This window comes from Mesoplodon bidens, assembly GCF_964165515.1.
Source record: "Mesoplodon bidens genome assembly, chromosome: 1".
NCBI lineage: Eukaryota > Metazoa > Chordata > Mammalia > Artiodactyla > Ziphiidae > Mesoplodon > Mesoplodon bidens.
Window position 1 is genome coordinate 62,709,111 of NC_138176.1, and position 22,028 is coordinate 62,731,138.

At 42.0% G+C, this 22,028-nt stretch overlaps 1 protein-coding gene across 7 annotated transcripts in view; it reads left to right on the forward strand.

Annotated features, from left to right (window-relative positions):
* The window catches only part of LDB2 (LIM domain binding 2), a 391,983-nt gene that overhangs the window by 119,465 nt on the left and 250,490 nt on the right, over positions 1 to 22,028 (forward strand). For all 7 annotated transcript variants that reach the window (XM_081236872.1, XM_081236873.1, XM_081236871.1 and 4 more), the window contains exon 2: positions 20,284 to 20,386. In XM_081236872.1, coding sequence (XP_081092998.1) covers positions 20,284 to 20,386 — 103 coding nt within the window. The remainder of the gene's footprint in view (positions 1 to 20,283; positions 20,387 to 22,028) is intronic.

Consider the following 22,028-nt stretch of genomic DNA (forward strand, 5'->3'; position numbering starts at 1 on the left):
GTTGTTTTGTTTGTCCTTGGTTTCCACATTTTCATTAAATCATAGAAGTCTTTATTGCTTCCATGTGGCCGAAATGCTCCTTGATTGGAATTCTATGGAAAATAGAGTTTGCTTTATTAAGTAGCATTTCTTGAGGGATTTGAGTGTACTTTGGTTTCCTTCCTCTCCCTCCCCTCTTTTTCTCTGAGTTTTTAATTTGTTGCAATGTATAATCGCTTGCTTCTGTGCTGGAATTGCTCTCCAAGCTTCTACAATCGTGTATTATAATTCCCTTTATTACTGCAGAATCATTTTTAGCCTTCAGTTAAGATGACTGGACAAGAATCAGATTAAATGGAATTAGTACCTATTTTTCATGGTGCATTGCTCCTGAGGTCAGAAGCCCCCCTTGCTTGCTAACTTTTTTTGTGGTTTTGGAAAGAATGAAATTATAAATAATCAATTCCTGATCTCTTTTAAGCCTCAGGGCACCCTGGGGGACATAGGTGTAAGTAATCCACATTTTACCTCCTTAGAGAAGTAATATGACTTGTCCAAGGTCATCCATGCAGAGTGTGTCAGAGCTCCAATGCCAACCAAGCTCCTGGAAATCCAAAGCCATCTCTCAGGTCCCTTCTACACTGTGATTTTCTAAAACATAAGTGAGCAGGGGAAAAAAAGCTGCTTCTGAGATGTTGGAACAAAACAAATTACATCTAGTGCAATGTGTTAGTGAGTCCTTTGCTGCAAACTATTGATAATTAATGCTTCTTCTCCACTGGAATAAAAGGAATTCTATTTCTACTTAATACAGAGAATGGAAACATACTAGGGCTTAGGTGTATACCACTGTATTAGTCAGGGGTCTCCAGAGAAACAGAACGAATACGATATACGTATACATAGAAAGAGATTTATTACAAGGAATTGGCTCATGCAGTTATGGAGGCTGACAAACCCCAAGATCTGCATGGTGAGTTGGCAAGCTGGAGACTGAGGACAGGACTGAGTCCAATAGCCTGAGAATCAGGAGAGCCGACAATTTAAGTGCCAGTCCAAGGGCAGGAAAAGACTGATGGCCCAGCTCAGGCCAGTGGAGTTTCCTCTTAGTCCTTCTGTTCTATTTAGGTCTTCAACTGATTGGATGGGGCTCACCATCAGGAGGGCAATCTGCTTTACTCAGTCTCATCCAGAAACAACTTTACAGAAAAACCCAGAATAAAGTTTACCCAAATATCTTGACACCCAGTGGCCCAGCCAAATTGACACATAAAATTAACCATCACAATTCCCTAGATTTGAATTTTGCCTTTATCATTTACTAATGAAGTGGTCTTGGTCAAAATCTTATTTTCTTCATCTGTCAATTGGAAGCAATAATATCTGTCTCATAGGAATGTTGGAAGAATTCAATGAGATAGTTTTCTGAAGTGCTCAGCACACTGCCTGGCCCAGAGAAAATGTTCAATGATTGCTAGTGATTTATTTTGTTACTATTAGCATGTTATTGTTGATGATAACAAGTCCAGGAACACACAAGCAATGTTTTTGTGCATATATTTATGTTACATAGTTTGAGTCTAAACTTTTTTTTTTTTTTAAGTTTTGGCAAATGGCAATTTTATTCAAAATAGAAGTCTAGCCACTGGAAGTTAGAAGATTCATATGTAGCTTATGACTTTGATATTTGCTTCCTGGTAAACTTTGAGCACATTGTTTGTTTGCTCGTTTACAAAACACCTGTGTTGTTAATCTTACTCTCTTGGTATGGGGATCGCATAAGATTCAGTATGTGACATCACTGAGCTTGCATCAGCCCCTCCAGAGGATGCTGACTGGGGTGGAGAAGGGGTGTTGCTTGGTATCAGGCCCTGTGCAGGTGCTCGTATCCAAGTTAAGTGGGATGGAATTACTGCTGCTAAAGGTAGTGGGGGAGGGGATGGGGATGAGGGCAGGGAGGGCTGGGAAGGGAAGCTTGTGCAAGGATCAGCTGGCAGAAATTCTCTGGAACGTGAATTGAGGAAAAAGGCTTTACAGGTAGAAGCACTGTGTAAGCATTATATGTCTTATAAGAAAGTAGTACATTGTCATTAGATGGGTGGGTGGTTTGATGACCCTCAGAGGTGACAGTTGATTGCTTTGGAACCCATTCTTAAGGCAGGACTGAGAGTTATACATATATGGGGCCTTAAAATATTTAAGGAAGAAGAAGGCCTCATCGACATTGGTTTTCAAGTGGAAGTATTTGTCCCCAGTAAGGACTACTGATAGAGAATATACAGTCCAGGTGTGCAGAGAAGCTGGCAAGCAGGTGGTGACCTAGAAGTAGAAATGCAGGGCTCTGGGTGCAGAGGCTGGAGCTGGCCTGGGGGTGTGGGTGGGGGCAGGGCAGGGCAGGGACGGGGAGGGTGGATATGAAAGCTACACCCGCAGTAAGTTTCACTTGGTAAGCTTGGCCTTGGTAAGCTTCCAAGAGAAAGGGAAGCAAAGAAGAGCTAACATTTGTTTAAGGAGAGTGCTCTTCATCAAGGCTAAGTTTATGACCAGGTGTGCTCTGTGTTCCAGGCACAGTTCTAAATGCTTTGCATAGATTCTCTCCTTTGATAATATCTCACAACAAACCCATGAAGCAGGTACTAATATTGTCCCTATCCCCCATTTTACAGATGAGAAAACTAAGGGCCAGTGTAGTGAAGTAATTCACCCAGGGCCACACAGCTCTTCAGGGGTGGTGGTCACTTGGTCTTGTCATAGAAGGTCCTTGGAACCTAAATTGATCACAACACTTCCCTGCTTAAAACCTTCCTAGGAGGTCTTGCTGGTAGGAAGAGATCCCGGGCCCTCACCAGGCTCATCTTTGGCCTCACTCCTGGCTCCCAATACTTGGCTCAGATGCCCTCCTTTTCATTCCTTAAACGCATCAAGATCTTTTGACCTCCAGGCTGGGGCACTTCTGGATCCTCACCTCTACTGACCAAACCCTCTCTTGAGAACAAATATACTTAAGAAGATATTTGTTTGATGTAAGTTGGCTGTGACCGGGGGGAGGGGGGTAACCCCAGACTTGTTCACCCCTCTGCCTCTGGTGCCTTCCCAGGATTCTTCTAGATCTCTGTGTGGCTCCTTCTCTCTCTTTCTTCAGGTTTTTACTCTAAATCAGTGGTGGTCAACCTGAAGGACATCTGGAAATGTCTGGAGACATTTTTTGGTTGTCACAACCGAGGGAGATGCTACTGGAATCTCTTGGGTAGAGACTAGGGATGCTGTCAAACATCCTACAATGCACAGCATAGCTGCCCCCTCCCCCAACAAAGAACTATCCAGCCCAATGTCAGTAGTGCTGAGGTTGAGAAACCCTGATCTAAAGAGACATTCCAGCAAGGCCACCCGTGGTTGCCCCATCTAAAATCTCACCTCTTCTTTCTTACCCTCCATTCTTTGTGTCCCACTTTTCTGCTTTATTATTTTTCTTCTGTGCACCTGTCACTCTCTGATAAATGGTATATTTCACTTATTTATCTTGTTTATTGTTTGTCATCCACTACTGTATATGCTCTACAAGCACAGAGATTTATGTCCTTTTTGTTCACTGCTTTATCGTTAATGCCTAGGATATTGTCTAGCCCATAATAAGTGCTCAATAAATATCAGTTGCACGTAAGAATGGATTCAGAGTCCAGGTAAGTAACAATCACTAGTTCATCACGGAGGCCGCTTGGGTTAAAATCCATTTGCCATCCCTATGGAGACTCTTCTTGCACCCTGGAAGGTGATGGAAATATTCCTTTTTACATCCTCTGGTGATGATGTTGCCTTTACTTTAGCCCTGACCAAGATCCCCCAAAAATGTTTTCCCTGAAAGCAAGAGTAGGGAAGGTGGACAGGTTCTTTTGTTGAACAATAATCCCTGAAGAAGTGAGTGTTCTATCAGGATGCCTTTGGAAGGACCCTTAGCATCATCCTTATACTTGACAGATGGAGAAATCAAGGCCTGAGCACATCCTCTAAGGACATTTAAAACACTTAAGAGTCTTTGATTTGTACTTGTGTGAGGTCACCCAGCAAAGAATTACCAGGATCAGAATTAGAACTCAGTTTTCTGCCTTCAGTGGAGATGGAAGGGGGAAAGTGAAAAATCCCGTATCAACAAATATGCTGCTGGCAGGCAAGCCACAATTCTCTAAAGCTCTCTTTTGCCTTGCAAGTTGTGATATCTAGCTGACAAGGAAGCAAATTGAATAGCTAAATGCAGAGCTTTCAGAGATGCTGAGATGCAAATTAGCCCGAACCACAGACAACTGTGGATTTGGGGCTGGCGTGCAAAACAGAGGCTTCTCTTCCTTAGGTCTGCATTGTAAACTCACTTTGTTGGATAATGTACCCTTGCTTTTTCCCAGACAGGCACTGTGCAAGGCACTAGGGAGATGGTGAAAAACAAAACATTGATCCTGCCTTTGAGGAGTTTGCAGCCCAGAGAGGGAGACAGACAGAGGAGGGTGTCCTTGTTTGCATCTGCTGTCAGTGGCAATTGTGGGACAACTGGATAATTGGATTATACATTTTCTGAGGATAGAGATCTCTGTCTTGGGTGCCCTTAATGCCACCTAACACTGATGGCCAGAACAATAATGATGGGTAAGAATTAATAAGCTCTTCTTGTGTACCAGACACTGTACTAAGCACTTCAGTGTATTAGTTCATTTAATCTTCACAACAGCACTACGGGGTGCAGGGAACATTATGGTTCCCATTTTCACAGTGAAGGCAACTGAGATTGAATATCTTGCCCAGAGTTACAGAGCAAAGACGTGCTGGCTATTGACATCTAGCCCCAGGCTGTCAGGTTGTCAAGTGTGTGGGCTGTTCTATAAGATGTATCACTGATATATATTATTTAATATATATCCACCCAACCCTGGCCTTGAGACTTTCTCCACCACTTAGTAATAATGCCCTTTATTGGGTGTTTACTCTCTTCCAGTCACTGGTCCATGTATTATCTAGTATAATCCTCACAACGAAAGGTGAGGAATTATTATATCCATTTTATACCCAATGAAGTGGAGACAGAGCGAGCTTATGTAATTTGCCTGAGATCACACAGCTAGTAAGTGGTAGAGCCAGGATTCAGGATATTTCATACAAGTGGCATCATTCAATATGTGGCATTTTGTGTCTGGCTTCTTTCTCTTTGCATAATGTTTTTGCCGTACATGTTAAAGCAGTTATCAATATTTTACTCCTTTCATTGCTAATAGTATTCCATTATACAGAGATACCACTTTGTTTATCTGTTCATCAGTTGATGGACATTTGGATGGTTTCCATTTCTGGGCTATTGTGAATGATGAAGCAATGCACAAGTCTTATATGTGACCTCTTATTACTAATATTTTCTGTCTCATGTCAGTCAAAAGGGATGAGTTCTGAAGCCAGGACGTGGCTTTGAACACTGATTCCAACATGTACCAGCTGTATGAATGGGAAAATTAAGTAACCTGTCTGAGCTTTGGGTTTTTTTTATCACTTGTTAAAGGAGGATAATAATAGTAGCTACCTGATCATGCTCCAAAGCCTGAAATATATAATGCACAGTGTTTGGTTCATAATTAAACACACAATAAATGTGTGCCAGATAAGCAGTGGGAAGCAAAAACCAACCCAAAGTATATGATGTCTCTACCCATGGAGTTTAGAGTTATTGAGACATGAAAATGTAATAATTAGATATAATGTGAAATAAAATAATATTAAAATATAGTACCACAGGAGTAGTCAGCATGAGGCCCATAGTAATTGAAAATTTTTTAAAAAATAATGTTTCTCAGTCTAGAAGATGGAGACTTTTTGTAGTTTGGAAATCCTGGGAGGCTTCAGGATGGAGGCAAGACTTGGATGGATGTCTTGAATGAGCAAAGGATGGTTGGGAAATAGTGGAAGAATGTGTGGTGAGAGGAGTATTGCAGGTGAAGAGGCGGAAGGGATAAAGGGAAAGTTTGTCAGGCTGCAACGACGTCCAGGAGAGTGGTAGGTGCTGAGTGGGTGGGTAATGCTGGCATCTGCCTACTTTGTGCATCGGGGCTTTCAGACTATGATGAGAAGTGACCACAGTGCACGAGAGTTCCCGTTTCCTCAGCTCTCCAGCAATGTGTGGCATAGTTCAGTTTTTTTTTTTTTTTTTTTTTGACAATCACATGGATGTTCAAGGGCTTGGATTTAATTTACCTTTTCTTGACTACAAGTGAAATAGAACATCTCTTTATTGCTTTATTGACCATTTTCTGGGAATGGTACTTTCACATTTTTTGCTCTTTTATATGTTATTGATTTTTAATCTGGAACAGTTCGTTATATATCCTAGTTACTAATCCTCTTCCAGCTCGTCATTTATACTGTAGCATGTTTACAATGTCTTTTATCGTATGAAATGTTTATATTTTGATGGATTCAAATGGATCGCTTGTTTCTCATATGTTTTGTCTTGTGTTTGTTTACAAATTTTCCCCCTGTTCTGAGGTCACACAAAATATGCTCTCTTTTCTTCAAATATTTTGAAAACTTTGTTTTTCTTCATTTATATGTTTCATCCATCTGGAATTTATATTTGGTTATGTGAAGTGGAATCAAATTTATTTTTTCCATGTGAAAAGCCAACACTACTTACCCGTTTGTCTATCCTTCCTCACTCCCCCATAAGGCCACCTCTTTCATAGACCCAGGTTCCATGCATGCTTCTGTCTCTCAGCCCTCCATTCTGCCCTACTGCTCTGTTTATCCATCTTGCTTTCTTAATTTTACATTATAACCTAAGCATGCCTTTGTGTTATTATAAACCATGGGTAAACATTATGTTTAAAGATTCCTATTTTCTTTCTAGTGGACATATCATGGTTTCTGGAATCATTTCTCCCTTGTAGGGCAGCACATTGTTTCTAGGTTTTTTTTTTTGCTATTATGAAGGCTCCTGTGGTGAATATTTTTGCATATAAAACATTTACATAGTTTTGGATTATATCCTTTGGATGGATTCCCAGAAATAGAATTACTAAGTCAAAGGACATGAATATTTTTAATGCTTTTAATTCATGATATATATTTATTTTAAAAATTAAAGGGAATAAAGATTCTGGTAGATTCCTAGTACTCTATTATGTAGTTGTAGCCAAATGCACTGTGACAAGTCTGGATCTGGGAATTGTTGCCCTGTAGAAGTCCAAAAGAGAGATTAATGTGGTCTCTTTGATAAGATTTCTCTTTTCTTTTTTCTTAACACATTTTCTGGTATTTTCATTTATTCAAGCCATCATTTATTAAGCCCCTACTGTGTACCAGGTTCTACAGCAAAGTGGGCAGCAGGATCCCAATGAGCTTATGTTTGTTAGTAGGTAGGAAGACAAGAAATAGACCAAATCAAGTGATAAGTTCCTCCTGGAGAAAAAACATTAACTGATAAGGTAAAAAAGTTGGCTCCTATAGACTAGTGACAAGTGACACAGAACTTGAGATTTGAATGACAAGGAAGAGAAAACTATGCCAAGTAGAGGAAAGGCATCCACTCACGGATGGAACAGCGAGTGCAAATGTCTCTGTGGTGGACTACAGTGTGGCCCCGGGTTAGAAGGAAGGTCTGTGTTGCAAGAGCTCAGGCTCGTGAGCTGTGTTCAATGAAGGGAGCTGAGGCCAAGGAAAAATACCAAGTCCCAACCACGCAGAGCAGTTTGCTCCATGACTAAAAGCAGCAATGGGAATCCACCGGATGGTTTCGACAGGGAGTGATGCAATCTAGTGGGCGTTGTTCAAAGATCATGCAGGCTTCTCAGCAGAGCACACGTACAGGGAAACAGAGTGCTGGCAGAGAGAAAGATTAGGAAGCAATCACTGCTCTCAAGGCTGGAGGTACTGGAGGCCCAGACAAGGAGTGCAGGTGGAGGGAGAGAAATGTGGGTGGGCTCCATTCTAGGTTGGAAATAGATTGCTGTTGGATTGGGGGTGTGGACTTAGGAAAAGAGCAAAGTCAAGAATATGTCCTAAAAGTTTGGGCTAAGAGAATGACAACTTGGAATTACATTATTGACATAGAAAAGAGTGAGGAGAATAGGTTTGAGGTGTGGTAAAAATAGGGGTGGGTCTGGCTTTGGCCATGTTCAGTCTGAGATGCCTCTTTGGTTAACAAGGGGGGAAGTTGGTGACGCAGCTGGAGCCAGGGATCTGGAGCCCAGGGAGAAGCTGGGAGCTGTGATACAGACTTAGAGCGAATCTAAGATCCCAATAAACAGATGTGTAAACTGAAAAGAGCATGAAGGCCTTCGACCATCATCAAAAGAAACCTATTATTTTCCTTCTGAGTTTTGAGATTATGCTGGATTTCTTCTATTTATCTTTGTGAACAAAAACCTTTTCCCTTTTCCCAAGGAAGAGGGAAAAACACAAGTTTTCTTTTCTTGCATCAGTCCTGGCACGGCCTTCCAATTTTGAGTGGTAACTCTAAGAATTATTCCTGTCATTTGATTCCGATGCAATTGGGCAGGTCACAAAATTAAGCTTTTGCATCTTGCAAGCTTTTCCAGAAGTGTTCTCTCATTGTCTGCTGTGTGTATGTTGGAACAAAAAATTTGTGTCTGATTTTATGGTGCACTTTTCCCAAGATATACGACTTGCTGCCTCATCACATTATCCTGCCTCTCAGGACCTCTCACACCTAGAGGGTATGATGTAATATGAGGTATGGTGCTCGCCGCCCAGAACTGTCACCAGCGAGACCCATGCTGCTAGAATAATGCTTCGCTAGGTCATTTTCAAAGTGGGTTTGCGCAGGGTCCCTAGTATATTATTTTTTGATATGTCAGAGTGCGTGTTTCCAGGTTGGAGTCTGACAGAGGAAATTTAATTATGAAGAAAATACTCCGCCTCCTTCACACCAGAATAGTATAGATGAGAACAGGCAGTGAAACTTTGCAGCTAGAAACAAACATTCAGGAATCGCAATATTCAGGAACCAAATCCCAATGTTGCCCCTTACTTGGTCTGTGACCTTGGGTATATATCTTGACCTCCTGGGGCCTCAGTTTCCCCATTTAAATTGGGATAATAAAGGTACCAACTTGATAGGGATTCTGTGATGACTAGAAAGTAATTCATTGTGAAACTCCTAAGCACTTTCGTTGAGTCACTGATTAAATATTTAACACCCCTGCTTAACAGACACATGAACAAAAAAGAGAATAGAAGTGTCCAACCATCATGAAAACACGATTGTGTTTCTTCAAGGTTTTGAGAATATGCTGGTTTTAATTTAACAAATATTTATTTGTTAAATGAAATAATTTAAATAATCAAGTAATTGAGTACTTATTTGTTGCATGCCTGCCAGGTGTTAGCAAATACACAGGCACGGGTAGAGATCTTGCCCTCATAAAGCTGATAGCAATTCAAACTTTTAAAAAAAGTTATTATTTCATAATAGTTGCAATAAGTCCAAAGCTTATTTTTGGCACCTCAACTTGTATACATTTTAGTCATTATTTTTAGATTATTGTAAATAGCATTTCTCTTTGGAATCCTCACCATTAATTAATACTTTAGTAGGTCAAGGGCAGAGATTGAAATACATAATTTTTCTAGGTGTTTGGGGTGTTTGATGTAGATTTAGCTACAGAGGCATATCTGCTGGATGCCAATTCCTGTCTCTCTGCCTGTTTTAAGAAATGTCTCTCCCAAGGCAGCAGCACAAGGGACTGAAATGTAGTAGACACTTTCTAAAAGGGAAGCCTCGAATTGTGAGTGAAACCCTGTTCTATCAAGACACACAATTTGGGCTTCCCTGGTGGCGCAGTGGTTGAGAGTCCGCCTGCCGATGCAGGGGACACGGGTTCGTGCCCCTATCCCGGAAGATCCCACATGCCGCGGAGCGGCTGGGCCCGCGAGCCATGGCCGCGGAGCCTGTGTGTCCGGAGCCTGTGCTCCGCAACGGGAGAGGCCACAGCAGTGAGAGGCCCGCGTACAGCAAAAAAAAAAAAAAAAAGACACACAATTTACTCTCTTAGTAACATGTCATTTTAGAATTTCTCTGTTAAAATGATAACTAACGTTTACTGTTAAATCAAATGCAATTTAGTTGAGAATAAACGAAGTCATAGTTGAGAATGAGAGAGAAAAAAAAAAACAAAACTACAACCTCTGGGGGACTTCCCTGGTGGTGTAGTGGTTAAGAATCCGCCTGCCAATGCAGGGGACACAAGTTCAAGCCCTGGTCTGGGAAGATCCCACATGACACAGAGCAACTAAGCCCATGTTCCACAACTACTGAGCCTGCACTCTTAGAGTCCGTGAGCCACAACTACTGAGCCCACGTGTCACAGCTACTGAAGCCCGCATGCTGCAACTACTGCAGCCTGTGTGCCTAGAACCTGTGCTCTGCAACAAAGAGAAGCCACCGCAGTAAGTCAAGAGTAGCCCCTGCTTGCCGCAACTAGAGCAAGCCTGCACAAAACAGCAAAGACCCAATACGGCCAAAGAATAAATGAATAAATAAATAAATTTATATAAAAAACCAACCTCTGGGACATGAGATTTAAAAAAATTCCATAACGTTAAATAAAAAGGGAGGATTTAAAATTCTCTCCCTGTGTTCATTACATGCTTGTTCAAAATTACCAGCTAGTGAGAGAAAATGATCTTACCCTATTACTTTTATTTCTGTGTCTCGATGTAGAATTCCATCGATGTGATGGAAAGCCTTGCTTTGAGTTGTCTGTTCAAGAAACAGAGCCCCAAACATTCAGTGCATTAATTGGAGATTGAAACAACTAAGAAGACAGTAGAAATTTTGAAGAATATTGCTCTAGACAAAGAACATCGTAGTAAAGTGCTTATATGAGCCCAAACTCAAGAGCCAGAGTCCCTGTGTTTGAAATATCTCTGCTACTTGTTAGCTTCATAGTCTTAAGCAGATATTTAACTCCTCTGTGCCTCAGTTTTCTCATCTATAAAATGGCATGAATAATAGGACTTAGCCCCTAGGGTCATTGTGAGGTTTCAAGGAGTTTATATTAGTCAGTGGATTCAGAATGGTGGCCGGCACACAGAAATGCTATGTAACTGTTGACTACTATTATTACATGTGGCTAATTTGGAATAAACATGGTTTGATACAAGACTCCTAGGTTTGGAGAAATGAAGGAAGCAAAAAGACCTTTGTAGTTAGAGAAAATAAAAACCTGCATTCCCTTCAGTGTGTGAGAGCCTCTAGAAAGGGAAAACCAGGAGATTTGGCAGGAGATTATTGTCTTCTGTCTCAACATATGCAAGTGACAGGCAAAGAAATTTAGGGAAAGCAAGTCTGACCAAGTGCGCATCAGTCTTGGTCCTGGAGACACATGTTTTTTTCTGCAGTGTTTTCTAAGAGAGGTCAACTGACGTGTGTAAGATGGGAGTGACCACAATGGTAAGATGCAAATGAATAGTGTGCTATGTGTGCGTGCATATAAGACAGTAGGGAGAGGAGATATCATTATTTTCTAGAACCGCAAGATACTGAAGAAAGTCAGTGCCCTCCTCATCTTCCCGTTTCCAGACCCCTTCGTACATTCTCTCCACTTTGACCTGTTTAAGTTTATTTTCATTGAAAAAACACACTTTTCAAGAAATAGATGCTTTATGTATGGTTCATTCTTTGGAGGGGGTGTATGTGTGCCACGTGACAAGTGGTTGCCATGGTAATTTCTCATTATTGTTGAATTGAAAAATAATTACTCTGGCAAAAATCCCACATAACCTGTCAGTGCTTAAGTTAAAGATGCTGGGGGGCAACCCTGGCACCAGGATCCTGTTTTTGGTGGAGAGAGACAGAGATAGGAATGGAAGAGAATCCGGGTTGGAAGCAAAATGCTTTTGTGGATTTTTAAATATAATTAAGACTCTTCTGCTATTTGACCTGAGTGCATCTCTCGTCCTGATATATGATTTGGCTGCTGGGGCTACTTGGGCTCACCTGTGAGATGGGACAAAGGGACCAAGGATTTTCATCACAGAAATGTATAGAGGGGATTACTTAGAGTGGAGAAGATTTAATGGTGTTTTTACCTAATTAAAATATATGAGAATTGTAGGCCGCACCCCTCCACCCGGGGCCTGGGTTCAGGCTGAGTTAATTTCGTCTTTATTTACCTGGAGGCTGCTCTCTGCTATTGTTACTTTCCAGCTTTGGGAAAAGAATCCACTTTTTACTTATTAATATTCACTAAGCACTAAATATGCACTGTTCAGATACTAAACAACAGCCAGGATTGAAAGGCAAAGGCAGGCATGACCTCCATGAGAAGCCTCGTGGCAGAGTGTATGGAGTTAGATGCCCCTCACTCCCTACCTCTGCGCCCACACATTGGGGTGTTTGGTACTCAATCATTCTGTCTCATGAGCCATTTCGGAGGACCATGAAGCAACTATGCTCCCTTTCTTGTGTTGTGTCAAGAACTCATCCTGCTTTTGGTTAATGAAGTCCCTGGGATACACTCTGCCTTTAAAAGAATGATAGGAAAACTTTTATTAGGAGTGGTATTTCCATCATTGCATATTCTTTGGACTTTCAGATGCTCATCCTTCTCCTGGCAGAGCTGGACTCTGTTTTGTAATTCTGTGGATCTCGTTATTAGGTCTCACTTGGAAATATATCACTTGGAAATGCTCTTAGTTTCATCTCTACCCGTTCATCTTCAGACCAGAAGTTTTCAATCTGGAAGCATAGGGACCTCCTAATGGAAGAGCCAAAATATACACAAGTGCACACCCTATGCCTAGGCATGGCCGCTTTAGATATATGCCCCAGAGAAATTCTTACACATTAACACAAAGGGACACTGCAAAGATACTTATCGCAACATTGTTGTAATGGCAAAAAATTAGAAACTGTCTAGAGATCATTAGTAGCAAAATGCTTAAATAAAATATATTCTTTTCTTCTAGTGTACTACCATGTAGCTTATATAAGGAAAGAAGAGTCCCTAATATATAAAATGGAGACGTTTCCAAAACACAATGTTGAATGAAAAAAAAAAAGTTTAAAGAAGGAAACATAATGTATGATATCATTTAAATAAAATATTAAAAACATAAAACAGAGCTATATATGAATGGAGTCATGTATGTATATAGATATAAAAGATGGGCTAGGAAGGGCCATATGATTTTCACAAAATGATTGTTTATGGGAGCCTGGGGGAAGGGAGAGAAAAATACAGCAAGCTATGGAGACCCAGGACGTTTATTTATATTTATAATTTTTAATTCCTTTTAAAAAGGAAAGAAAGATATTATTTTAATAATTGTTAATTCTGGATAATGGGCCATAGGCCTTCACCATATTATCCTCTATTCTCTATTTTAAAAAATTAATAAAGTAAAACATCACTTATTTATTTATTTACTTATTTTTAAACATCACTTATTCAAGTTACAATCAATGAAGTGTATTCATTTAACCAATGTTTCACTGAAAAGAACAAGAAAAATGCCCAAAGGTGGTCCAGTGGAATGGCAGTGTAGGTGGGAAGTAATTTCTGCATCAGTATGAACTTGTCACATGCATGGTTGGTACGTCCACTGATGAAAAGTGAGGCAACAGTGATATGACAGAGAGAAGCCTCTGCTTGTACATTGTCCTGGTCCCCTAACCACTGAGTTTAGACTTAAGATTCCTGCAATCTTCGAGGAAGAATCTTACTCACTGTGTGGTTACGGCCTCACCATCTGTTCTACTCCCTCCTGGGTAATTTATAGGTGGGAGATCTGTTGAGGATGGAGAGATGCCTAATGCCCGGTCCTTATCCTTAAGCATCTCATGGTCCTCTATGGCAGCCACAAGTTTCGATAAATTTATATTTCAAGGCAGTGATTCAATTATAATATGATCCACATTCTAACAGAGGTAGAGGTATCAAGCTTTCCTAGCACAGGAGACAGGGAAAAAAGGAATCAAAGGACTGGGACTTGGTATTTGCTGGACATGCCAGGCCAAAAGAACAACATATGCAAAGAAAAGGAGGCAGGAAATGGTTAAAGAGGGACCCTTGGTTTGACAATGTAAGTTGCTGGGTCCTTTGGCTCCACACAGGCCAACTCCTGACCATGCTGGTCCCCAGAGTGGTAAGAGTGGCTTTTCCCTGGATAGAACGTCTTTTCCGATATATCCACCAAATGTTGTATCTATGCTATGTGGCAGTAACTGGTGTGCATGGCCACCCCACCTACCAAAAACCTCAAGCAATTTTTTTTTTTTTTTTCGGTACGCGGGCCTCTCACTGTTGTGGCCTCTCCCGCTGTGGAGCACAGGCTCCGGATGCGCAGGCTCAGCCGCCATGGCTCACGGGCCCAGCCGCTCCACGGCATGTGGGATCTTCCTGGACCAGGGCACAAACCCGCGTCCCCTGCATCAGCAGGCAGACTCTCAACCACTGCGCCACCAGGGAAGCCCTATTGGTTTGTTTTTAAAGGCATTTGTCATAACCTTTACCTCCAAGTCTTGAGAGGTTGATCTTGACCTGCTGGTCAGTCTCAAGGCCCTTCCTAGTTATTCTCCGCATTGGTTTGACTTGAGGGGATTGCCTGCGTGGAGAGTGGGCAGCAAAATCCTACCTTTCCTTCACACCTTAGGGGAAACCAGACTTAGTGAGCTCCTCTTTGGAATCCTTGCTGCGAAACAGCCTTGGAAACTTTCCTCACACAGCCTCCTACTGGTCAGCTTATTGGACTTGGCCATGTGACCTGCTCCCGAGGGAACTCCTTGGCTCTTCCATTTCTCCAATGATGGAGGCGCCAAGTATGCAATCAGGAGACAGAAGTGTTAGCCTGTGGATAGATAGAACTGCAGAATCGTGACTAGTCATTTTCTGTTATATTTCCTTGGTCTCTTGCACATGTTGCCTTAGTCTGCAAGGCTCAGACCATCTAGATGACCAACATCTAGAAGTTGAATAATGGTGGCACTGATTTTTTAACATTGTCCACAACTCATGAGGTTGTTAGCTCAGCTCTGTGGCTGAGAACTGAGATTCCACCAGTCACACTGTAAGATCTTCTGCCAGAGATTTCGTATTTGGTTTAGCACAGGTCTTTGTAGCTGCATTGCGGTGGCTGCCTAGACTCCTGGCCTAGTCATTAGGCAAATGACTTCCATAAAATTGCCTCACTGATCGCAGGAACTATACCAGCCAGCAAAATGGAAGGAAGGGCTGTTCAAAGAGGAGGTTTATTTTCAGAAAAACAACATGAAGGTGGGGGAAAGTGGGCAAAATCTGAAAGAACTGGAGGAGGAGATCTGTTCAAGCAAAATTTCCTCATGCTAATTAATGCTGGCCTCTTCTTCTACTCTTGTGAATCTTTTTGTCTTCAACCTAAGGTGGAAAATCACTTTTTAAGCAGAATTATTTGGAAAAAACCTGGCCTGGTCAGTTCATCAAGTGTAACAAATCTGCTGCTGTGGTGAGGGCTGTTGGTAATGGGGGAGGCTGTGCATGTGTGTGGGCAGGGAGGGTGTGGGAATTCTCTGTACCTTCCTCTCAATTTTGTATTTTAAAAAAATAGACTGGAATTAGGCAGACTCGGATGTGAACTTTAGCTTTGCCACTTTCTAGCTGTCTGATCTTTACTAAGGAGTTTAACTTTTTTGAAATTCAGATTCTCTGTTTATAAATATCTGAAGGTCAAAGGAGACCATAAGAAAAAATAATAATAGCTGCCATTTATTGAGCAACTATTATGTGCTGGGCAGTTTCTCCTTAGCCCTCACAGTGCACTGAACTGATTGTTCCCACTTTGCAAATGAGCAAATAGATGCAAACAATTTAGGAGGCTTGACTTAGGTCATCAGAGAATAAGAGGCAGAATTCATATGTTGAAGCCAATGTAACATAGAGGTTAAGGGTATAAATTCTGCTAAGGATGCCTGCTCTGCCCCTGGGGGCAATTAGGACAGTTGTGAATATAAGATGGTTCAATTCATGGAAAAAAATTAGAAAATATTGAGTTATGGGTACTACTGTTAACCCAGGGCCCCCCAAACATGTATTCTTTTTTTTTTTTTTTTTTTTGCCGTACGCGGGCCTCTCACTCTTGTGGCCTCTCCCGTTGCGGATCACAGACTCGGGACGCGCAGGCTCAGCAGCCATGGCTCACGGGTCCAGCCGCTCCACGGCATGTGGGATCTTCCCAGACCGGGGCACGAACCCGTGTCCTCTGCATCGGCAGGCAGACTCTCAACCACTGCGCCACCGGGGAAGCCCAAACATGTATTCTTTCCACGATCTCCTTCCTTCAGAAAAAAGCCAAGTCAAGACTGGCCTGTACTTGACATTTAGTAATATTTTCTTAAAAATACTACTTTTTAATTCCCTTTCTCCATCAGCATTTTTCCTCTCATAACTAAGGACTAATAAAAAGCCTTATATATATGTGTTGGGGGGCAGTTGACAACTATAGCTTAAAAATAATATCCAAATATTTTTTGTGTCAGTTTAAAAATATTGGCCAATAGACAAAGTAGGGTCAACCATCTAGAGCTCACAAAAACTGTGTAAGTGATTTTCTTGAGTTGGGTTTTTGATGGAACAAAAAGGAATTCCAGTCTTTCATCCACTCATTCATTCTATCAGCCAAAATGTGTATATATTCTATTATGTACCTATTTTGTGTCTGGCCCTGTGAAATCAAATATCACATTTTTAGTTCTGGAATGTTCTTCCAAGATTTGTGACCAAAGCCAATTGATTCTTTGTTTGTGTATAGTCACCTGATATGACCTTCTCCTACCAAAACTGTCCTGACATTTCCTGAGACATTGACTCATCTCATGCTCCATTATAGTTAGTTTGAATCAAATGTCATCCCCCCTTCTTGGGTCATTACTCCCCCTCCCCCCTTGATTTCTGCCAACACACACTTGTCTGGGCCCCGTGGAACCTGTATGGCTACTCATAGACAATTCTCCCACCTCCTTACAGCCTGAATCCTTTCTTTTCTCCTAGTGACTTCAGATCAGCCTGGATTCTCCCTGGGCTTTTACCTTCCACTAGTCCATTTTCTAGCAGACGTGCTAAAAACCAGGAATTAGATGACAGGAAAATGGAGATACAGGAACTGATCTAGCCACTGGACCTTTGAACAATTAGCACGCCAAAAGGAGTTGAGCAATTTCCATTCAGAGTTTTCACTGTGTTGTAGACAGGTATTGTTGCCAAGTAAATGGGTTACAAATAGTTGAAGTGATTTGGAGACAGGCTTGATATATAAACTTTTTTTTTTTTTTTTTTTTTTTGCGGTACACGGGCCTCTCACTGTTGTGGCCTCTCCCGTTACGGAGCACAGGCTCCGGACACGCAGGCTCAGAGGCCATGGCTCTCGGGCCTAGTCGCTCCGCGGCATGTGGGATCTTCCCGGACCGGGGCACGAAACCATGTGCCCTGCATCAGCAGGCGGACCCTCAACCACTGCGCCACCAGGGAAGCCCTATAAACATTTTTGATGTAGAGTTCTTTAGAGCATGGAATGCTTCATCCCTTAGGAATGGTGTTAAAGATGGTAGATAAAGGTAGGAAAGGGGCATTGTATTGATCTTTACTGTGTTCCAGGCACTCTGCTGGGCACGTTACAGCCATTAACTTATTGAATTTTCACATCTACCTTGCAAGATAGTTATTAATGTAACTGTTGTTGCATCTACTGTGAAGATAGTTATTACTGTTGTTGTTATTATTATCATTATTGTTATCCTTAATTTCCAAGTAAGGAAACAGGGTCAGGGAGGTAAAATAAGCTGTCCAAGTTCACATAGCTGGGAAGAGGTAGCGTCGGGATGAGTCTCCTCTGAGGATTGCCCACAGGACGAATTCCACCAGTGTTGTAATACCACCTGCCCTACCGCATGGTGCCGGCCTCTTTCTGGGTGTGAGTCCTGGCAGTGGGACAGCGAGGAGCTGGAAGAGAAACCAGCCTGAGACAAAATATGCCCTTTTCCATCTCCCTTCCTTCTTTCTGAACCCTAGCTCTTGCCTTCCCAAGGACTCCAGAGAAATGAGTCGGCAGAGACCGGGGCAGATCTCAGATGTCCGATAGTCCCAGTCCCTATATAGGAATTCTGAAAGCGTTCGCCCCACTTTCACTTTCTCTCTAATATCGTATTACATGATTAAAATATAGTTCTGGAACAATCATTCCTTGAACTGGCATTTTGACACCACACGTAATAACTATTATGGCATGAACGTGAGTATTTTAAAAAGCTACATGTGAACACCAGCTCTGCTGTTTATTGGCCGAGTGGACTTGGGCAAGTTACCTTCACCACCTGATCCGATTCTGCAGTTGTAAAACTGGGATGATAACGTGAGCAGTTCCAGCCAGTCACTGAACAGCTTTCATTGAGTAATACCATGGCCTCATCACCGTCTGGGGCCTGGGAGATGGAGAAGCAGGCAAAACACAGCCCCTACTCACAAGAAACTGATATTGTACTGACAAGGGAAAAAAACAAAACAAAACCAAGAATCGGGGTGGTAATGACGAGCGAGTGAGAAAACGTATATAAAGTATTTAGAACAGTGTTTGGCGTGTGGTAAGCGCTCAATAAATGTTAACCATTGTTCTTTTTCCATCCGTATAGCAATTTGAAATGAAAAAAAACCCTGTGTATCCAGGCTCCCAAATAGGGTTTCTTGCCCCAGCTGCTTCTTCACTTCCAAGCCCACTGATTTTTCTAGAAACTCTGACAGTTTCCAGAGCATTGAGGCCCTGTGTTGTGGTCTCAGGTGTGGAGCGAGGCTGTCTGTTTGATGCTCAGTCGGCTGCGCCCTGCCAGTGGGTTTGAGCCCTTTGAGGGTAGAGACCAATCTCTTATCCTGCTGTGTATTCTGAGGGCCTGCACGTAATAAGTGCTCAATAAACATTTGTTTCTGAAGGGAGAGGGGAGGGGGGTATTTTGTATGTGGAGTCATGATATACCCCTGGATGGTTTTATATTTACTGTATTCTACTAAGAAAAGTGTTGGCTTTTGGTGTGGCGATTGGGAGGAGGCCAGAGAAAAAGAGACAAGGACATTCATTTGTCTAAGCTTCTTCTTTTCTGAAAAGAGGAACAGCATCATTCTTCAGTGGCCCCTTATTTATTCCCGTTGGGACTGAAGGCTTGTTCCCAAAGCCTGCCAGTGACAACAACTTAATGTTATCATAAGCAGAACAACTTAATGGGAGGAAGAGAGGCTGGTGAGACCTTGGCCGGGGCCCCAGGGTGGGGGCCTTTAAGAGAGGAGCAGCGGGCCCCTCTGTGTCCCTCCCCCATCTGACAGGCAGCTGGGAAACATCTTGCCCTGAAATCTGGCACTAACCAACAATTCTCTGGGAAAAGATTGCGCTTAAGAATTTGAGGGTAAATCGAGCACTATACAGAGAATGAGGCCCAGGTATGATTCCCCCTTTTAAATGTAACACTTTGCATAACCCTCCTAATTCCCTGTTAGAGGAGGCCCTTCCCCTGCCCTTGAAGCTTAGCAATGATTTTAATGGCCTTCAACTGGGCCAATTTCAAATTATTTTCTGGATGAGCAAGGGAAACATTCAACCCAAGACAAACAAACAGAGTTCATGTGGATGGTTTGCATTCTGCTTAACTATTCTGTTTTTAATAACTGATTTAATAATGAGCAAGTGATTGCCTATAATCTTAAACCAATCCTCAAGAACAATCCATATGCATGTGATGGTTGCTTGTGCACAAACTCATCTTTCTACATGAATCCATGTAGCAATACCTGTATCTTTTATAGGGATATTTGCATAGAGGAAGGCTACAAGCCACACACAACTTTTTTTTTTTTGAATAAATTATTGTTAAAAAATGTACTCTCCTTAACCTGGTTGTAATATTGTGCTTTCTGTTTGTAAAATTGGACTCCTAAATGAGCAAAGAGAAAGAGAGAAAAAGCTGAATGCATTTTACATTAAAAGCAAACCTTTTTCTTAAAAAATGTCACATTGTGCTCCAGAATACGTTTATTAAATCTCCCCAAATATGTCCTCGAGAATTAATTTTCATTTGCTTTGCATTAACTCATTTATTGAATTGGAATTCAGTCCCCATTTGAGGCAATGAATCTGAAGAGTGACCACACGCCTGCCCACACCCCTTCCAGAACACCCACACACATATGCTAAGTCCCAAGCCACCGATGACTGGATTTTTCTGCCTTTTTCTCTTTTCTTTTCCCCTTTGAGATATGTTTCCACTCTTGCCTGTTAAATAAATGATCTGTCTTTTTGCAGGATAGCGACAACCTCTGGTGGGATGCGTTTGCCACCGAGTTTTTTGAAGATGACGCCACATTAACCCTTTCCTTTTGTTTGGAAGATGGACCAAAGCGATACAGTAAGAAAGAAGTTTATTTTCTCTAATATTCCCTCTTTTTGCGCCCGTAAGAAAACCACAGGGGTCTTCAGATAATAATACAGTGCTGACAGGCTGACAATAATCCCGGCCTCCTGCCTCTGATCAAGGCACTGTCACCGGGTGGCAGCCCGGCTCGGCAGCAAGAGATTTCCTTCGAGGTTTAGGATGTTTGGGCATTTGCCAGTTTAGAGAGCGAGGCAAATGTGAACCAAGCCCCCCCAATGATAAGTGGTAGCTGAATTGTGGAGGCTTGCCATCCATCTCTTCCCTACGACCCTTCTTTATGCTTGACAACACTTCACACCCAACGTTCTGCTTCTGAAGTTCCCTTTAAAAAAATATCCTCACAATCACTGTTATCAGCTATATCCTTCTAATCCCCTCTTATCAATTATCTCAGGTATTTATTTGACAAGTGCTATGTTTTCTTGGGGGCGGGGGTGGCCACAGCTGCTTTGAACACACACTTTGGGATCCGTGTTGACAGAATTCATAGTTCCTTGTCTTTCTGGGGAGTGATAACTCTGTAAAGATCCTCAAATTACAGCCTGTGGCACCTTGGGTAACAGCTGATCTGTCCTGATTAGGTTCAGCCAACTTGTCAGAGATCAGATTTGCTAGTTGTGCTGTAAGACCAAGAGGCATAAACACGTCAGCACAAAGACAATTAATGTCCAGTTAGATCAGAGAGAGATGCGTTTTCAGAAATCAGGGTTGCACATGTGAAGGGATCTGTCTGTCAGAGGGTAAAACATCCCAAATGTGTCAAACACGGAGCTGATGATGGGACCAACCACAGTATGTACAAATGAGTCGGTCCAGAGCATTGAGTAAATGATAGGTAATAGCACTCTTGATATGCACAATGAAAAGATCTGATTGTTGCTAAATGTATTTCAAAGCCACTAGAGTACAACCGGTGCTTTTTTTTTTCCTTAATTTTACAGGACTTTAGATAACTTAGTATTTGGATCTATTGTATGATGAGTTGATTAATTATGCTAATAAATAGATGGTGATTTTGTAAAAGTGGCAAACAGTGGAAAGCAGGACAACTTGCTCAATTGAAACTCATTGCCGGAAGCATCTCTTTAGATTTGTATATTGTGGGCTTTCAGAGGCTGGGATGTTTTTAATAAATATTTTGGGTGAGAGGGGCAGCTAGTGTGCCAAACAAGGGGCTTTTCCAGAATGTCTTTACATTCAACATAATGACACCTGTTGCAAGCACTGGCAAGCCCACTTTATCAGGGGTCCTGATGAGTTCACTCGCTTTCTGTGTGTGGGTGCTCCCAAGCAGCCTCACACCCTACAGAGTGGGAGAGTCGGGTACAGAAGCTGCCGTTTCAGAATTCCCTAGGAGATAAATGAACTTGGCAATCCAACAATTACTCTCTCCCCAAAAGCCCTCTGGATCAATGGTGAATAATTTCGAACCAAGCAGTCATCCATCCTCGGAGTCTTCTTATTTTTTTCTGAGGCATAAGCTCAGATAACTTCAAGTTATCATTGTTTTATGTTCCTGTGCTGTGTGTGTGTGTGTGTGTGTGTGAATCCGTCAGGGTCTGCTCAGGGAACTAGAATTACTAATAAAACAGATTCTCAATCTTCCTTCTGTCCA